The sequence below is a fragment of the Anser cygnoides genome, chromosome 8 (genome assembly GCF_040182565.1).
Source record: "Anser cygnoides isolate HZ-2024a breed goose chromosome 8, Taihu_goose_T2T_genome, whole genome shotgun sequence".
In the NCBI taxonomy this organism is placed as follows: domain Eukaryota; kingdom Metazoa; phylum Chordata; class Aves; order Anseriformes; family Anatidae; genus Anser; species Anser cygnoides.
The window spans coordinates 32356609-32373100 of record NC_089880.1 but is presented as its reverse complement, the minus strand read 5'-3'; the positions used below and the strand labels follow the sequence as shown (position 1 = coordinate 32373100).

The window sequence follows — 16492 nt, the reverse complement described above, 5'->3', positions numbered from 1 at the left end:
GCAGCTTCAGCAGAGGGAAAGATGCATGAAGTAGCCTTTTCTACATATTACCATGTCTACAGGTATTGAATTTACACTGTGCTATGTGCTCTTTCTGGTGCATGCTTTGAAAAGAGGTATTTTTATCCTATAGAAATGTCGCTTGAACTTGCTTCCTAGTCTCTGTATTAGTGTCCTCAGAGCAAGATGAGCGGAGCCCTCCCAGAGCTGCTCTGGAAACCTGAACTTGCCCGTTCAAAAAAATCAAGCAATTATGGTTTAGGATGAATTTGCTTCAACTGAAGGCTGCAGAATCACAACTTAATCCTTCCTTTCCCAAAAATAAATTTTCAATTAATGTAGTAGCAGACTGTGGTTTAGAATACAAACTCACTGTAAAAAGATTTGAAATCCAGAATTGTTAGCAGTAGCTTAACCTTTTTATTAATGGTATCAAAGAATTAGAAAATCATTTACATTAAAGCCTTCTAATACATGGTGCTAATTTTAAAGGATGATTACTCAAAAACGGCTGCAGTTACATCCTGATGACAGGATGCTGACACGGAGGTATGACCTGGTACTTCTGCTGTTGTATAATTTGTAAGCACTGTGCAATTACCTGATTAAAAAACAACAACAAAAAAAAATATATATAAGCAATGAGCCCCGAAACAAGAAATTAGTTAAAATTTACAAGTTATACAGTCATTCAATAATGCATTTGTTCTTAATTTTTGCAAAACAATGAACATTTAAAATGAACAATTATTGGCTGTACACTTAGCAGAAACAGATGTCAGTGTAACATATCACTGGGGCAGGGGAAATACAAAGGAAAAAATGTCCACAGGATCCCAAAGCGTATGTATTATGTATGGAAGCCACTAAACCACTTCGCAGTCACAGTGTTAACAACAGTATTACTTCTGGAACACTGGAAAGCTACTTTGCTGTAAACACTCAACCAAAATATATTATTTGATAATCCATTTCAGTTATTACATAGCTACACTCCTAGGATGTCCAATAACATATCAAAAATTATCAGAACATCCTGCTCTTCTGTGTCCATCTTTTTCTAAGTCATATTTCTTGGCGCCTTGTGAAAACAGCGAGTGGAAAATACAAAACTTCGGTCTTTAAAAATAACAATCTTAATGGAGAATTTTAACTATTATCATAGAATACATGAAATAGTCTTCTTTGCCAAAGCCTTTTGTCTATCCTGCTGGAATTAGGAGTCAGGATAAGCATTTTCCTAATCTCACTGTACATATTTGACTTCTACTCAACCACCACACACTGTCTTGAAAAAGCTGATTCTTTTTTTAAGGGCATATTAAGCATGAGCACATGCTGTCAGTTCAGACAAAGACATTCAATCCATTAGCAAGAACTGGGATAAAGTGGCAAAAGAGTAGTGTAAAAAAGGAAAAAAAAAAAAAAAAAGCTAAATATGTGAACATGAATCGTGGTATGCTGGTAAAAATTACCTGGAGAGAGTAATAATGATTCATTTCAACTGTCACATTACTTTCTTTTCACAGGTAGTTCCTAGGGAGAGGTAGTCTCTTGGCTCTACTACTAGAAAATATTTCTCAGTGCTCTCTCCTTATCAAAGTTTCCATAAACTCCACACAAAATATTTAATGTATATGTAGCACCATAAATACGTACCCTATTTAGAAGTATTAACTGATGGCAAGATATATTTGTGAACTTTAAGGAGGAAAAAAACTTCAGGAGCTCAAAGAACACTTTAGGTATTGCTAATAAACAATACAACAGAAGATTTGGGGGTTTTGTAAATAATTTAATGGAGTACATGTCTGCCGACTTACAAGAAAAAGGCAGGGAGCAGGGGTGGGCACATCCCAAATGTAAGAAGCAATTACAGCAGGAAAATCAACAAAATGAAACATCTTGGGACAAAAGAATGAAAACAATGTGAGTAGTGAAGAGCATGAAATTATGAGTCATTATGCAAGACCCAAAAAAAGGATCAGGATACTGAATCAAAAGGCAAAGTCAATTAGAGATTCAGTGAGGAAACGCTAAAGTAACCAGAATACAACCAGAATTCAACAGAAACTTTTTGGATGGACTAATGGTGTAGAGAAAAAATGAGTATTGCAAGGCTAAATACCCAGGAAAATGGAGTAAGAACAGAGACCTAATTCTGGGAATCAGCATGCTAGCTGACCTTGAGCAAATCATAGACTTACACACTCACCACAAGAGGAGATCTGAGGATAAAAACATACCATAAAGAACATACGAGGGGGAAAAAAACAAAACAAAGCCAACCTACCTTTCTAGTATTTTGAGGTAGAATTATACCATCATCCCAGAGTCTGGCAGAAGAATAAAATGCACTACTTTCTTCCTCTAGCCTGGAGAAGAGAGAGTATTAAACAAGCTTAAAAAGCACAAAAACTTAATAAAAAAATATCAGCCCAGTAAAATGAAGTCATAGGTGAAAAAGGCATATGTTTCAATTTTAAGTGAACGTGCAGTACTACTGTTAAAATCAATTAGGATCCAGCAAATACGTATCAGATGTGATCCCTCCGTATTTCAGTCATTTCACAGTTCAGACAATCCCCCGTATTTGGAAGATCACCGTTTGTTAATATACAGCACAGTATCTTGATTTAGGGTTGTGTGGTTTCAGGTTTTTTAAATCAAAAATCTGTGTTTCCTTGAGAAGTTCCTAAGAGTAGACATGGAATTACACAGAATTTTAAAATATTTTCAGTAGATTCAGGTTTGCTTCAGTCGCTTGGGATGTGTAATATGAATATAATTAGGTATTTTAACTAATTAAATCTCAGCATAACTGTGGGGTTGTATTATTAACGTCCTTACCTTTGTTTCAGATGTTTTAGCTCTGATTCATCTGTACTATCACTGTCCCCAGCTTGTGGGACTGCGGTCAAATGTCTTGAATCCACAAGAGCAACTCTTGCATTAGGCCACAAGAAGAGAAAATTTGGACTGAATGATCTCCCGCACTACAAAAACAAAAAACAAACAAAACAAACAAAAAAAAAAGCCTCAGTGTAAACTCAATGAATTTTATCACAAAAAATGGCCATAGAATGCTACAACCAAGTTCAAGACAAAATGTAAGAGTTTATTTTGTAAAGCATTAATGATACAGATCCTTCCCATTACAGCTACAGCTCCTGTATCAATACAGATCCCCTGCAGTAGCAACTGCCACAGTTACCACTGCCTTTGGTAGTGGCATTTTATTATTCATCATGTTTAATTCAAAGCAAGCAAAGAGGCCTAGTACACTTACTGGCAGCGTGAGTAGCCCACACAATAACACAACTGGAAAAGACGTGGTTCTTAGTCTTTGAAAACAAATAGCATGTGCTGAACAAAAGGCAGGATTGGACCCTCTGACTGACATCTTCAGACCATGACCAGTTTTTTAGAATTTGTTCTATGTTAGCTGCAGACCAATTTTTCTGCAATCACATCTTGTGATGCATTTTTTCCTTTAAAATTAGTTAATGTAATGAGTCAAGTTAAATGTCTACAAACAGCTTTCATTGTTTTAAAAATGAAAGTGCCATGAAATCTGGGCAAAGTCTCAAGTCTATTACCAAACCCATTAACCTTTATGATACCCTCACCATAACGTAACTTTCGCTCCCGTAACAGCCACCAATTACTATGGTTATTTTGGGAACAGCAGCACAGGCAACGGCAGCCATCATGGAGGCCTGGGCTTTTAATCTGTTGGCGTGAGCCTCTGCCTGAAATGAAAATAAAGATTTTAGTTCTGCAAAAAGATTTTAGTTCTTCTAGACTCCTTACACTCTCACCAAACTTACAACCTGTTTCTAAAACATATATTACTTTGCAATTCTTTATGATCATTTCTTCCAAAACAGTAGAACAGCATCAATAGGTTAAGCACCACAGACCATTATAACACTTACTTTATGATGTAAATCAGCAAAACAATTATAAACAGTGTGCAGAAAGAAACCTACGATACAGAGCAACTCTAGCTCTCCCAGGCATTAGCAAGCTTAGACACAACACAGTTATGCCAGGCTTTGTCTTAAGCGGTGGTGCCAGCTGGGAGGAACAGAGCTGCAGAAATAGTAAAACCTTTATTAGGTTCTCTCAGCAGAGACTATGAGGCTTTCCAAAGCCCAGGACAAAACATACTGTACTTTAATGCCTTCACTTTTAGAAAAGAGAAATATTTATTTTCTGTGGAGCACAGTGGTATCAGAAGAACCAGTAGGCTGTAGTTCAACGTAAAAAGCACTACAAATTCCAAGTTTTACAGCTTGCATTGCCAGCTTGACAGCACCATTTTAGATAAGTGTACATGCCTGCTTAAAATTAGAATAAAATGAGAAGATTTAAAAGCAAAGTAATTACGAAGCTTCTTGATTTAACTATCAAAAGTGGATCAAATAATAATTTTTCTACTAATTAATAGTTTTCAAAATGTAATGTTAGGCAAAACAAGAACTAGGAAATTGCTTGAATTAAGCACGTCGAACTAAAACGCCATACCTGCGAGATGCTTGTTGGCTCTGCTGCATGGGGAGCAGTGTTTTGGAAAAAGAGGATGGGAATGCTCCTGTGACTGCACAGCTGTACGAAATGGCTGCCCTTGAGAGAAGCATCATGAGTAAGCTCCCCATTGTTAGCCACCACTCCCACCAAGTGCCTACAAAACAGACACAGGAACATTTTCCCCAGAAATTATGAAAAGACAGGACATAACGTTCAGAAGGGTGGAAACATAAATGGGTGGAAATACACACATAGATGTGCCCTTTTACAGAAATCTAGGCTATAAAGGATGCAATTACGCGTATCACTTCACTCAAGGAACCTGCTATACGTAACAAACAAGAAGTCTTAGAGCAGTCCCTCTACATAAAGCGTTGAAGTATTAACACGGAAAACACTCAGGAGGCAGGTAAGGTTACAGATGGCCTGCTACAGTTCACAGTGCCAGACAAGGTGCCAGAACTCTGGATGCTCTCCACTTCCCGTAACATACAATGCAACAGTCATGCTGAGAAGTTTATACTTTCAACCAGAGAGTCTCTAAAATATTTTTTACTTCTTTTTATTTTTAATTAAAGATTTGTCTGGAATGTCATGTGCTTACGAATGCGTTAGTAATGGTCTGCGCTAGTTAATGGTCTGAACTACGCATGGTTTTATCGTATGGCTATTATTCCATCTCCATCCTGTGGGAGATGGGATAACTTTTGACTCAGTTTGGAAAGGAACACTCCAAGATGTTGTTTTTTATTTCTTAAAGAATCTGCTGAGACTTCAAAGTCCCAGCTGTTCATTTAGTGACTTGAGTGACCAAACAAATCATTTCAAAGTCATGAAAACCATTCAATTGTAATCATTGTTCTGCTATCAGCCTGAAACACAATGAATACAGAACTCAGAGATAAAAGATCAGGCTTTCTAGAAGTAGTTTATCACCAGTTCTTGACTGGTTCAGAATTCCACAAATACTGTTACTAGAATACTGTAAAACCTGATAACGGTACAAAAGCTATTTAGACAAATATGTCCATGCGTATTGATAGTGAAATCTTATAGCCCTACCCTTCCACGTGGCCAAATCCTGTCACTAATGTTGTTCCATAGTCAGCCTTGAATTCCTGGAATCTGCTTCCATCCAGCAGACGGCTCAGAATCTGCAAAGAAACATACAATTTTTCCTACAGAAATCTGAGGGAAAAAACGATAGTTCTGCTAAAAGATGTGCTCTGTTCCAATAGTAGGGAGACCTGTATTATGCAGGAAGTCAAAGTAAATGATCACAGTGGTCCTTTTATGTCTTACACTTCGCTAAATACTCAATATGCACAAAACATAAAAATTGTGTTTGATTACCAACCATATATTTTGAGCCAAGTTCAACTCCAAGATTATTTCAAAGTTACAGAGCACAGTTGTTCATATGCATAAAAACCTTATAAAAAATAGCATGTGCAGTTATAGTTTATGTGCCTAAAAATACTCAGCGGCATATTGCTCACACTTTTTTTAAACACAGTTTTAAGAGCTGCCTTTCCAAGCTACACTCTTACTACAGTCAATCCCCTTAACTCCAGGAATTTACCACTGGCGAAGATACTGGATTCACATCCTTAGAGAGACCAAACCTCTCCAAAAACTACACGATAAAAATAGTGCCATGCAACTCCACATGCTTCTGCAGAGATGTCTGTCTCAGCCTCAAACAAATTCAGTTTGACCTTCGTTGTTTTTTCAGTCTACATTTGCATTAGGCAGTCAAGTTACAACATAAAGCCTTGACCCCTTAAAAAAACAAAGGAGATAGGAGGAAGCCCGTTTCTAAAGGGATGCATGTTCTAAAAGCAGCCAACACAGTACAAGACACCCTGATGTAAAAGCATCTCAAACAGTGCATGGAAACAGATGGGGATCAGCTGGCATAATCTGTAATTATCTTATCTCTAGCAGGTTTTCGGTTTAAATATTTTCAACAGCTCTGCAGACTTGTTGCCATTCTGCTTTGCTGCGGCTAAAGACTGCTTGGCAATGATTAGGCAATCGTATGAAAATTTTCAGGTACTTCACTTCTCCAGGAGAGAATAGCCTGTTGCCTGTCAACCTGGAGATACTAGACAAAGCAGACCAAAAGGATGAAAGGATATAGTACCTGCCACCTTACCAATTTCACAGGAAGAGTACACCTATAATCCCGCGGTGCCAGCCCCAAGAGCTCGTCAGAGCTATACAGAGGACCATCGTGTTCTGTGACCTCGTCTGGCAGAGGCTCATAATTCAGCGTTGAGATAACATTTCGAACACACTCATAGGCTTCCTTTTCTGAAGATGCAAAATGGTCACTGCAGCCACTGACTCTAAGAGAGAGAACAACATTACATAGTATTGAATTAATGAAATCTGAATTCTGACAGGACCCAAACTGAAGGAAATACCTACACCTATACTATGAATCTCTAAACTCCTTGAAACATTGTGCAGTTTTATTCCTGTACGAATGAGCTCAAACCAGTACATCAGTGGGATTTTTGTGCAATCCTAACTAAAACCAAATTCACAGTAGAGTGAAGTCCTTCCTCATGACTTTTGTCTCTACCTATATGAAAGAAAGGCCTCTACTTTCACGATGATGTTGTTGGAAACAATAAAGGTAAAACAAACTTTAAAAATTACATCACAGTAGCAGCACTTCCAGCTTGGATATAAACACAGTAACTTAATATACAAAACACAGCTGACTGTCACACTAATATTTGCTTTTGTGAGAAAGGTATGGAATTTGTTTCTGCATACAAAGTATTGAATTCCAGAAACAAATAAGCAAATCCACCCTTGTCCCCTGTGTAGAAGGGAATAACTATTTTGACAACTACAGAAATTTCTGACATACAAAAAAATAACATTAAAGAAATAGTTACATAGCTACTACTGTCAGGTTTATTTCCTCCTTGCTCTTCTCCTGCTATGAAGCCCTCATCAACAGCAGAGGCAGACAGGCTTTCTTTTTTCTTCTTTGCTACAGATACTTTTACAAGCATCCAGATTCTTCTCTACAACGAGTTACTCTAGTGTCTTCAGAAGCAGACAAATGCAAAGAAGTTATGCCACCTCTTCCATGCATTAGTTTAGGGCAGAAAAGAAAAAAAAAAAAGAATTTCTTATGCAGTTTCCCATCACCACAGTATCTGAACACTCTTTTTTTTTTTAACATATGTAGCCTGACAATGTTTCCATGAGGAAAAGAAGTGCTATCATCCCTCTGATATAGCCAGTCCCTCTGAGGCACAGAGGAACTAAATTGCCTGAAGTTCAGAAAGCATGTGAGAGAACGGGGAGCCAAATCCAGGTTTGTCTAGCTCATGCTTAACCCCATAACATCCCTTTAGTTTTCTTCCATTTGATCGACCTAACAAAAAATGGTAACTGAGAAGGAAAGCAAACAGTGCAGTAACAGATCCCACTTCTGGCCCTGATCCCGACCTCTGTACTTAGGTGAGGTTTCTATCAGAGTCAAATACATTAACAGCCAAGAGCTGGAAGTGGAAAGTTCCTGTCTACAGTATTAAAGCTAAATTACTATGTTGTGTTACCTTCTTCATTTGAAAGAGTTGTATCTAGCCCCACGATATTCCCACATATACAACAGAATATCAACAACTTCTGTAATAATTCGTGTATCATTTCTACCATTTTCCACTGCATGTTTTCCCATCCTTGAGGACCATAGTATATCCAATCACTGGAAACATCAAAAACAGTCACATTAACTTATAACAGAATGATACGTTCTTTAAAGCTAAGTGTGCTGAGCTCTCTACAACTTGAGAATTATTTCACATACTTAGAGTGAAGTTTCGCTCCTCCTAGGTCCTCAGGAGAGACATATTCTCCAGTAGCAGCTTTTACTAGGGGTGGGCCAGCAAGGAACAGAGTGCCGATTTTATCTATAATCACAGCTTCTTCGGCCATGGTTGGAACGTAGGCACCTCCAGCTACGCAGGAGCCACACACTACTGCCACCTGAAGGACACAAACAAAAAAAAAAAACCACTGTGTTGCAGTGAGAAGAATGGAACAGCAAAGCCATTACCTTTATTTCAGAAATGTTTGAGAGACTAAATTGCAGCCTGGAGAACCACGAAGTAAAGACACAAATACCAGCATGAACAATGTTGCTGTTCTTGACACCACAGAGCTCAATGTTTACCCTGAAACCACCCAATGTTTTGATGCTTTCCATCCAGATCAGTCGGTAAGCACCTGGATGATCCTTAAGGTAGAAGTATTCTTGTCTGTGAGATACTACTCGCATCTCCCCACCCCACAAACAGAAAAGGTCAGCTGTCAGAAATTTCTTGCACGTTTGACAGCTGCTCCTAGAAACTCTATTAAGATAAAACTCTTTTTTTTTTTCAGAACTCTATTTATCACACGTATTACACTTGTATTCGAAACGACGCTGTACCTGAGGGATTTTCATAGCAGACATTATTGCTTCGTTGTAGAAAACTCTGCCACCGTGTGACTTGTCAGGAAACAGCTCCGACTGCCAGGAGAAAACAAAGTGAGTTTCAGTATTAACTGTAAAAGCCAGCACTTCCTCTTTACTTCATTCATTCACAAAGGCATTGCAACTGATTCTGAGGTCACCACTAACAAGCATTCCAGAAACTTTTACATGCAGCATTCTCCGCTGTATTTGTTACCCTTACACATTGTACAATTCCCCAAAAGCACCCATGGCCATTAATGTTTCAAAAGCAGAGAAAGTCTTCTGATGTTTTGTGAAAACCATTTGTTCTAGACAGGCTTAAATTGTAAACGTGGGGAAGTGGAAGCTCGTGTTCATACTTTATCTGTGAAACGACTTCAGGACAGTTTCCCTTTTTACTCTAGTTTTCGGGTCAGCTCTTGAATTTGTATAAAACCTTTTACTACGCGTTTGGTTTCAGTCTGGAGAGGGAATAACTCTAGTCTCTGTGATAATGTGACCTATGAGCACTGGAAAGTAACCTGCACAAGTTTTTCCACTACAGCAAAAATTTTAAAAACTACATTTTTAAAGGCCATGGAGGTTTGTGCATTACTGTAAGAGACTTCATAACAAAATACGGAGTCATTTTAAAGGTTCTGAAATTGAAAATGGAAACTTCAAACAACGTTCTAATTTATTAAGCACACCAATGTGTTTCAGCACATTGATGAGTATCCATGATACCTGCTTGGTCAGCACTTTCTTCCCAACACTGATATTCAAGCTTTTAAACTTTGATCAGATGCTAGATGCAAGATTAGTCAAAGTCATCACTACTGTTACGTATCTTCAAATCATGTTCTGGACTCAGATTTGCAGGCAAAACTCAATTTAAGTATACCTTATATTGAATGAAAATCAGGCAGCCAAGAAAACAAAACATAAATCTGAGATTTATTTCTAGAAAATGAGTATGACTAAAACAAGCAGTAGGTATTTTCCTCTATGAACTGGTTCTGGTGTTACCTGAAGTGGTAGGAACGCTCCCCCGCTGTCAACAAGGTACACAGACAGCAGCCTGTTCTGCATGGCTATTTCCTGAGCTCTCAGCTGTTTCTTCACCCCAATTGGATATATGGTTCCTCCCTTTACAGTTGCATCATTTGCCATGAAGACGCACCAAACCCCACAGATTTTTCCAATTCCTACAAGTGATACCACAGATGTTTATCAGGACTCTCTAAGATATCAGATATGAAACAAGGAGGCCAAATTTTAGCTAGGATGTCATTTTGATGATATCAATAAGCTGCAAATTAAATGGAAATACTACATAGGGAAGAAATCTATAGTTCTTCTCTGGAATAAGAAAATGAAAGCTAACAACACACACAAAAAAAAAATCTAAATGACAGAAGGCAGAACTTGAAATACAACTTATTCCTGGTATCACTATAAGAGAAAAAATACATAGTTTGACTTCCAGCTCTTGGACTGAGCTAACAGGGAAGGCAATTAAAAATTGGCTACATAAAACTGAAAAATGTAAGTCTGTGACTGAAGAAAAGACAGGATTTCACAATCCATTCCTCTAGTTGTTTTTTAAACTGGAACTGCTTTTTGAAGTGCAATGAATTGTTCATAATTTGAAAAGCATTACAAAATAAATGTCTTAGTGCCTGTGTCACACACTGACTTGGTCCCCTTTCGTTCAACAGGCATCAGCTTATTTGACACATCATTCTAAATTTTTGAGAGAAAAATCAGTAACTGGTATGTAGAATAAATTACTAAATCTAGAAGAAATTAAAACATTTTTTTCTTTAAAGGTTTCCTCCAGATTTCCCAGTGAAGAACAATGGAAAATAATACATCAGTGGCTGAACTCTTCCGTGTTGGGAAGAGTCCAAGCTCTTCCATGTTATATTCCATAAACCTGACTACACGTATCCTTCTTCCTCTCCCAGTAAGAACCAACACCGTAACTTCGGAGAGGAAGGCTAGATGCTATAGGAAGGTGTGCAGCACACGCAGACCACAACCAACATACACTACCTACAACCACATACTCATCAGTGCACCCAGACAGCACCTCTCAAATTATGTTAAGGATCACATTGGCCCCAAACCCTTCTTGCTTCCAGGCTGCATCTCCAGCGTGGGCTGCTTCAGACAATACCCTCAGCCCATATGCATCTTTAGATCTAACTTGAATCATATTTAAAGATACAAACAATTAAGCAAACGAACTTCATGAATTTTCCATAACATCTAACATGAAACTTTCCAGCAATTACCAGTAAGGCATCCAGCAGCAGGAACATCACCATAAGGCATATTGAGGCCTGCGAGAGGAGACAGTTCGAGAAAAGACTCATCATCAAGAAGCAACTTCAGGCGTTCACGAACAAACAGCTTCTTGTTTCTCTGAGTATGACGCAAGATGGCATTCTCTCCCCCTCCTTTACTGACCAACTCTAGCAATTCTGAGTATCTGATTTAGAAAAGAAAGTTTCAATTAATGAAAGCCACCTTAATTACAAGTTGATCTTTCATAGATTTAGCACAGGACTTGAATGTATTGCACGGCTTTCATACCAATGACACGAGAACAACATTAATTCACATTTTTGGATTACTGTTTGTGAAAGAAACTTGTTCATGACAGTTAAGGACTGCCTAACAGAGCACACAATTCAAAGGCATAAGTTTTCTTCCAAAGTGTAACAAAAAGCAGAGATACGCCATTTTAGTTTCATTATTCAGAAGTCACATTTCCAAGCCCAACAAAGACACCCCAAAAAGAGTCAAACAATATAATATAAATTAATTATATTAGAATTATACAGAAATAACACACATACAGAAATAATATAATTCTATCTGTAGCTTTTTGATCATAGCTAGGAGACATTATTAAGTCCTGTCCCTCCCAGGTGTTGCCTTCATGCATCCAACGCAGCATCTCACAATATATGACCCTACTTAATCACCGTCAGCAACCCCAGGAATGCAGTACTGAGAAGGGGCTGATCATCAGCTACCGGAGCAGACTTTGAGAGATACTGCTCTACCACAACTTTAGCCTATAAACTTGCAAATATTAATAAGGCTATCATAATTTGCTAGTCCCAATTCAGCACGGACAGTTATTTCCAGGTTCCAGCTACTTTAGGGAAGAACCCATTCAATGGTTTCCTCCTCTGCTCCCCCTCAACATGTTATGAAAGCTTTTTTGACAGGCCTTACGTATACTCAACAGCGTGGAAGATGAACTTTAACAGAGTGAATACTGCAGTGTCACTACAATCATCAAAAAGAGAAATTGATTACCATTTGCTATTATCAGGGCAGCATAAAATACAGATAATGACCTGAGCAAAACTGGAAACAAATGTGGTACCTTATATAACTTTAGTCTTAAACAACAAGGCTGTACATTTATTTTAAGTCAAATATTTTTCACCAAGATGCATCATCTTTAAATAAAAATACCATCTGATGTAACTATTTACAAACCACTCTGTGCGTGACTCCATTACTTTATTATGGCTTCCTGCAGACTGTGGAGGTTGAAAAACCTCAGGAGAAAAAAGCTAAGGATTTTAATAGTGTTGTGAATGCCACCACAGGAGGGCACAGTGTGTTTTCCATAGCTGTGCTTCCAGCTCCTGTATCATTCCTCTGAACAAAGGCCTTTGAATTTTTGCCATCTGATCCTTAAGGCCAAATGCATAAAGCACATTTTCCCGTTTTATCAGCGAACCATGATTAATTTCAGTAACTGTCACCCCCTCTTTCAGGAGCAATCTTTAAAGTGCACGGGTCACCATTTATCTCTTTACATTCAAAATCAAACCTGAATAAATTTTACGAAGGCCTAAAAATAATTCTTGGCAATAGGTGCAGAACAATGTCACACGACAGTATTTTAAATACAGTCTGCACCTAGGTTCAGGCATCTCAGTCAACAGAAACTGACTAGGAAACAGCAAGGAAACTAACTAAAGCTTCAAAGTGGTCAGAAAAAATTACTAACAGGCTTTTTTTTTTTTTCTTTTTATCTCTGGAGTTTTTAATTAGCGATCTTCCTGGGTTAAAAGTTGCTAAAAGCATCTGTAAGTAATGCTCACATCATCTCACACGTACCGACACTTGAAAGCATCACAAAAAACAGTCATTACCTTTTAACAACAGCCTCACTGTTCCTTAAATTTTCTTCAAACACATGTCGATATACGGACAGGACGCGTCCATCTAAAACAGGGTAAGTTTTTGCATACCGTCTATATTTTGCTTTGCTACTTACTAAACGACTGGGAAGCATGCTGCATGTCCTTTTCTGCCCTTCATTTTGTAGTGTCTGTGTTGATTGTTTACTGTTACTGAAGAAGCCCTTACACTTTCCTTTGAACACATGGTTTAAAGTCAGCAATCTGGGAAGCAGCAATGGTGTGGAGTTAGGGGAGAGTTTGCAAATGGAGCAGAAAGTGATATTGTTCCACATGGCCCTAGGAATTAAAGAGAGAAGAAACAGCATTTACAAATTAAAATTCAGGCTCCCCAGGCTGGAAAAGGCACCGATTAATACGCAGAAATTAGCGAGGTGGCAGTTTTTACAGGAGGGAGACCACGAATGTCTGAGTTTCCACTTTTAACAGCTTGCGTAGCGCCGTTACAGCGGCGGAAGCCACGAGATTCGCTCCCGAATCCTGCGTTACCGCTGCCAACGAGCAAACCGGGAGCTGCAAGCACGACCTTCGTGCTCCGGGACACCCTGCCCGCAGCCCGGCCGGGGCTGCCCTCGGCTCCCTCAGCGGCCTCGCTCGGCCCGGGGCAGCCGCGGGGCCTGCGCGGAGGCCGGGCGGGACGAGCCGCGGGGCCCCGCTCCGCCTGCCCGGCGAGGCGGCTGGGCTCGGCTCGGCTCGGCTCGTCCCACCGCCTCCTCCTCCTCCTCTCCTCCCTTCTCCTTCCCCGCACCCGCTGCGGCCTCCCCCCCTCCTCCGACCCTTACGCGGGCAGCCGCCGCCGCGCCGTCCGCTCCGGGCCCGCCCCGGGGGCGGCTCCGCCACCGGCACGGCCCCGGCCTCGGTCCCGGCCCCGGCCCCGGCCCCGGCCCTCCTGCCTCCCTGCTGGCCCCGGCCGTCCCTTGCCCCGGCCCCGGCCCCGGCCCCGGCCCTCCTGCCTCCCTGCTTGCCCCGGGCGGCCCCGGCCCCGGCCCAGCCCTGCCTCCCCGCCGCCCCCGGAGGCCTCGGCGCGGCCCCACGCTGTCCTTGAGGAGCGCCCGGGCGAAACGGGGCTAAAACGTTGGTGGTGGACGGCATCTTGGAGTGCCGGTGCCGCAAAAGTAACGGGAACGGCAAAGGAATTGCTAGTGTCGGCCATAAGCACGAGCATACACGCAGCGCGTGCGTTTGATTTGTAAACCGCACGGGGTTTACGGAGTGTTGCCCTACGGTGGCCTCAGAAATAACACGCTGGGGCCTCGCTCTCCATCAAATACAGAATGGTAAAGGAAGGATGGCCGCAAAGTGCCTGGTCTTCCACGTCCCCCCTTCATGCAGCGCGTTACGTGGAACCACAGAATCACCGAATCATCTAGGTTGGAAGAGACCTCCAAGACCATCTAGTCCCACCTCTGACCTACCACCACCAAGTCCTCCACTAAACCATAAAAGGCTGCAGATCGCTGGAAATTCACAGACTTTGTAGTGACATTTGCTGTCCCTAGTCCTCCATCGTTCAATGCCGCAACCGCTCAGCTGAGATGTATAAACGCTTTCTAATTAAGCGTATAATTAAAATATTAAAATGAATTTGATTTCCTTGCCTCCATACCTCACACTGTTTCTGGGCCGCTGTAGTCGGTTTGCTGTTGTTAGTCATGGCATAACCTCGGAGAAATTACAGCTTGTTGCCTTGCAGCGGCTTCATTAAAATGCGCTCCTGCCAGAGCGCTCTCAGCCATACATATTAATAAGGCTTCGCAGGGATAATTAAGCAATGACTAATACATTGGCGAATGTAAGAATCCAGCGTAGGCAGGGGAAAGATTTTGTAGGTAAATACGTTGTATATGTTAATAAAAAATCTTGACAATAATAATTAAGATTCGATGCGCTATAGCAATTTAAAATAGTCCCTGTTTTTCTTTTATGCTGGAAGCGGGTAGGAGCGTCTTTGATGTTCTCCCTCGTATTGAGAGTGGGATTGCAGGAAACCGCTCCCATCGCCCTGCGGGGCTTCAGCAAAGCCGGGGGTGTTCAGGAGGCTCCCTGTGGGGGCCTGCCCCTCTGCAGGCGAATCGGGTGGCCTGGGGACGGCAGGGAGACCCCTCGGGGGCTACGGAGACGTTTCAGGGGTAGAAGAGGTGATGCTAAAAGCGGGGTGGGTGTTATCTGCGCTTCTAGAGAACCCCCCCCAAAGAAATTAGGATCGCAGGTCCGGTTTGCACTTCCCTAAAATGCTCATTAATCGACCGGTCAGAATGAGGTGAGCGGTGGACGTTTGCTACTGAAACTGTTGAACAAAAATCCCGGTCAGGAAGTTTGTTGTAGGCGCTGGTGCAGCCACGGAGGGGTTCCTGGTATAGCCCACGAAGGAAATGAGCAGCCTGATACGCTCTTCAGGCTGATCTGGGGCATTTCTTGTGGGGAGCTTTGATTATTTCGGTTCACATCATCTCTCTTTCCACGCTATAACCAGAACTCCCCTCTCCCAACGTTTTGAGAAGCTTCTAAAGCGCCGAAGGTGAGGGACAGAAGACACTTCGCAGCTTTACGTGGGGCTTTTGTGTTTCCTAGGGGATTTTAGGTGAATTTTTGAGCTCTTTGTGGAGCAGGTGCTAATGGGGAAGGAAAGAGTGGTGACAGAAATTTATGTAAAGCAGGAGAACGTATCTGAGGTCAGAACTTCAAAGATGTGTTGATGGTAGTGACAGTGCTGGGTGCTCAGCTTTCTGAAGAGGGAATTGCTCATGGAAATGCCTGAGGATCTATTTAAAGTGAGATCCTTTTCTTTTTTCTTTTTTTTTTTTTTTTAAGTTGACCCATATATCATTTCCCTGGATTTTTTTAGTACTCTTTTCTGTGAAAGTATTAGAGGGACTACTGTTCAGGTATGATTTTCATGCTTCTTATTTCATTTTCCATAATTAAGTGTTAGACTTTCATTATCTCTAAATGCTGTTGTTGCACAGTAAGTTCATTTTATGTGATTTTAATTTGTGGAGATTTTTTTTTTTTTTTTTTTTAAGAACATCATTCTCAGTTAATGTGTTGGCCTATTTCACAGGTTTCCCAGAACCTGTGTTCACAGTCAGAATATATTCTGTATGTAATACAGGTCGCTTTTACTCGGATTTAAAAGGGGATTAAACATTGTCATGCAAGCCAAACGCTGCTTGCTCAGAGTAACGGATAAAGAAACATTTTCTCTTCATTGCCTTCAGCCTTGACGTGTATCTGAGTGACAGTTTATCATGAAGATATG

At 40.8% G+C, this 16492-nt stretch overlaps 1 protein-coding gene across 4 annotated transcripts; it reads right to left on the bottom strand.

Annotated features, from left to right (window-relative positions):
* Positions 1–397: 397 nt before the first annotated feature.
* On the bottom strand, positions 398–15110 carry LOC106043624 (biotin-dependent 3-methylcrotonyl-coenzyme A carboxylase beta1 subunit-like). 4 transcript variants are annotated; one of them, XM_067001258.1, is made up of 13 exons: positions 14840–15110; positions 13186–13512; positions 11299–11495; positions 10028–10206; positions 8993–9073; positions 8369–8547; positions 6692–6884; positions 5596–5687; positions 4531–4687; positions 3630–3752; positions 2851–2996; positions 2294–2375; positions 398–601 (listed from the first exon to the last, which is right to left on the bottom strand). In XM_067001258.1, exons 2-13 carry the CDS (start codon positions 13506–13508, stop codon positions 518–520), a joined length of 1836 nt encoding a protein of 611 aa, XP_066857359.1. In that variant the 5' UTR covers positions 13509–13512; positions 14840–15110; the 3' UTR covers positions 398–517. The 4 variants fall into 4 exon arrangements, with proteins under 4 accessions (XP_066857359.1, XP_066857358.1, XP_066857360.1 ...); XM_067001257.1 differs by lacking the exon at positions 14840–15110 and adding an exon at positions 14016–14135; XM_067001259.1 differs by lacking the exon at positions 14840–15110 and adding an exon at positions 13622–13916.
* Positions 15111–16492: the final 1382 nt, after the last annotated feature.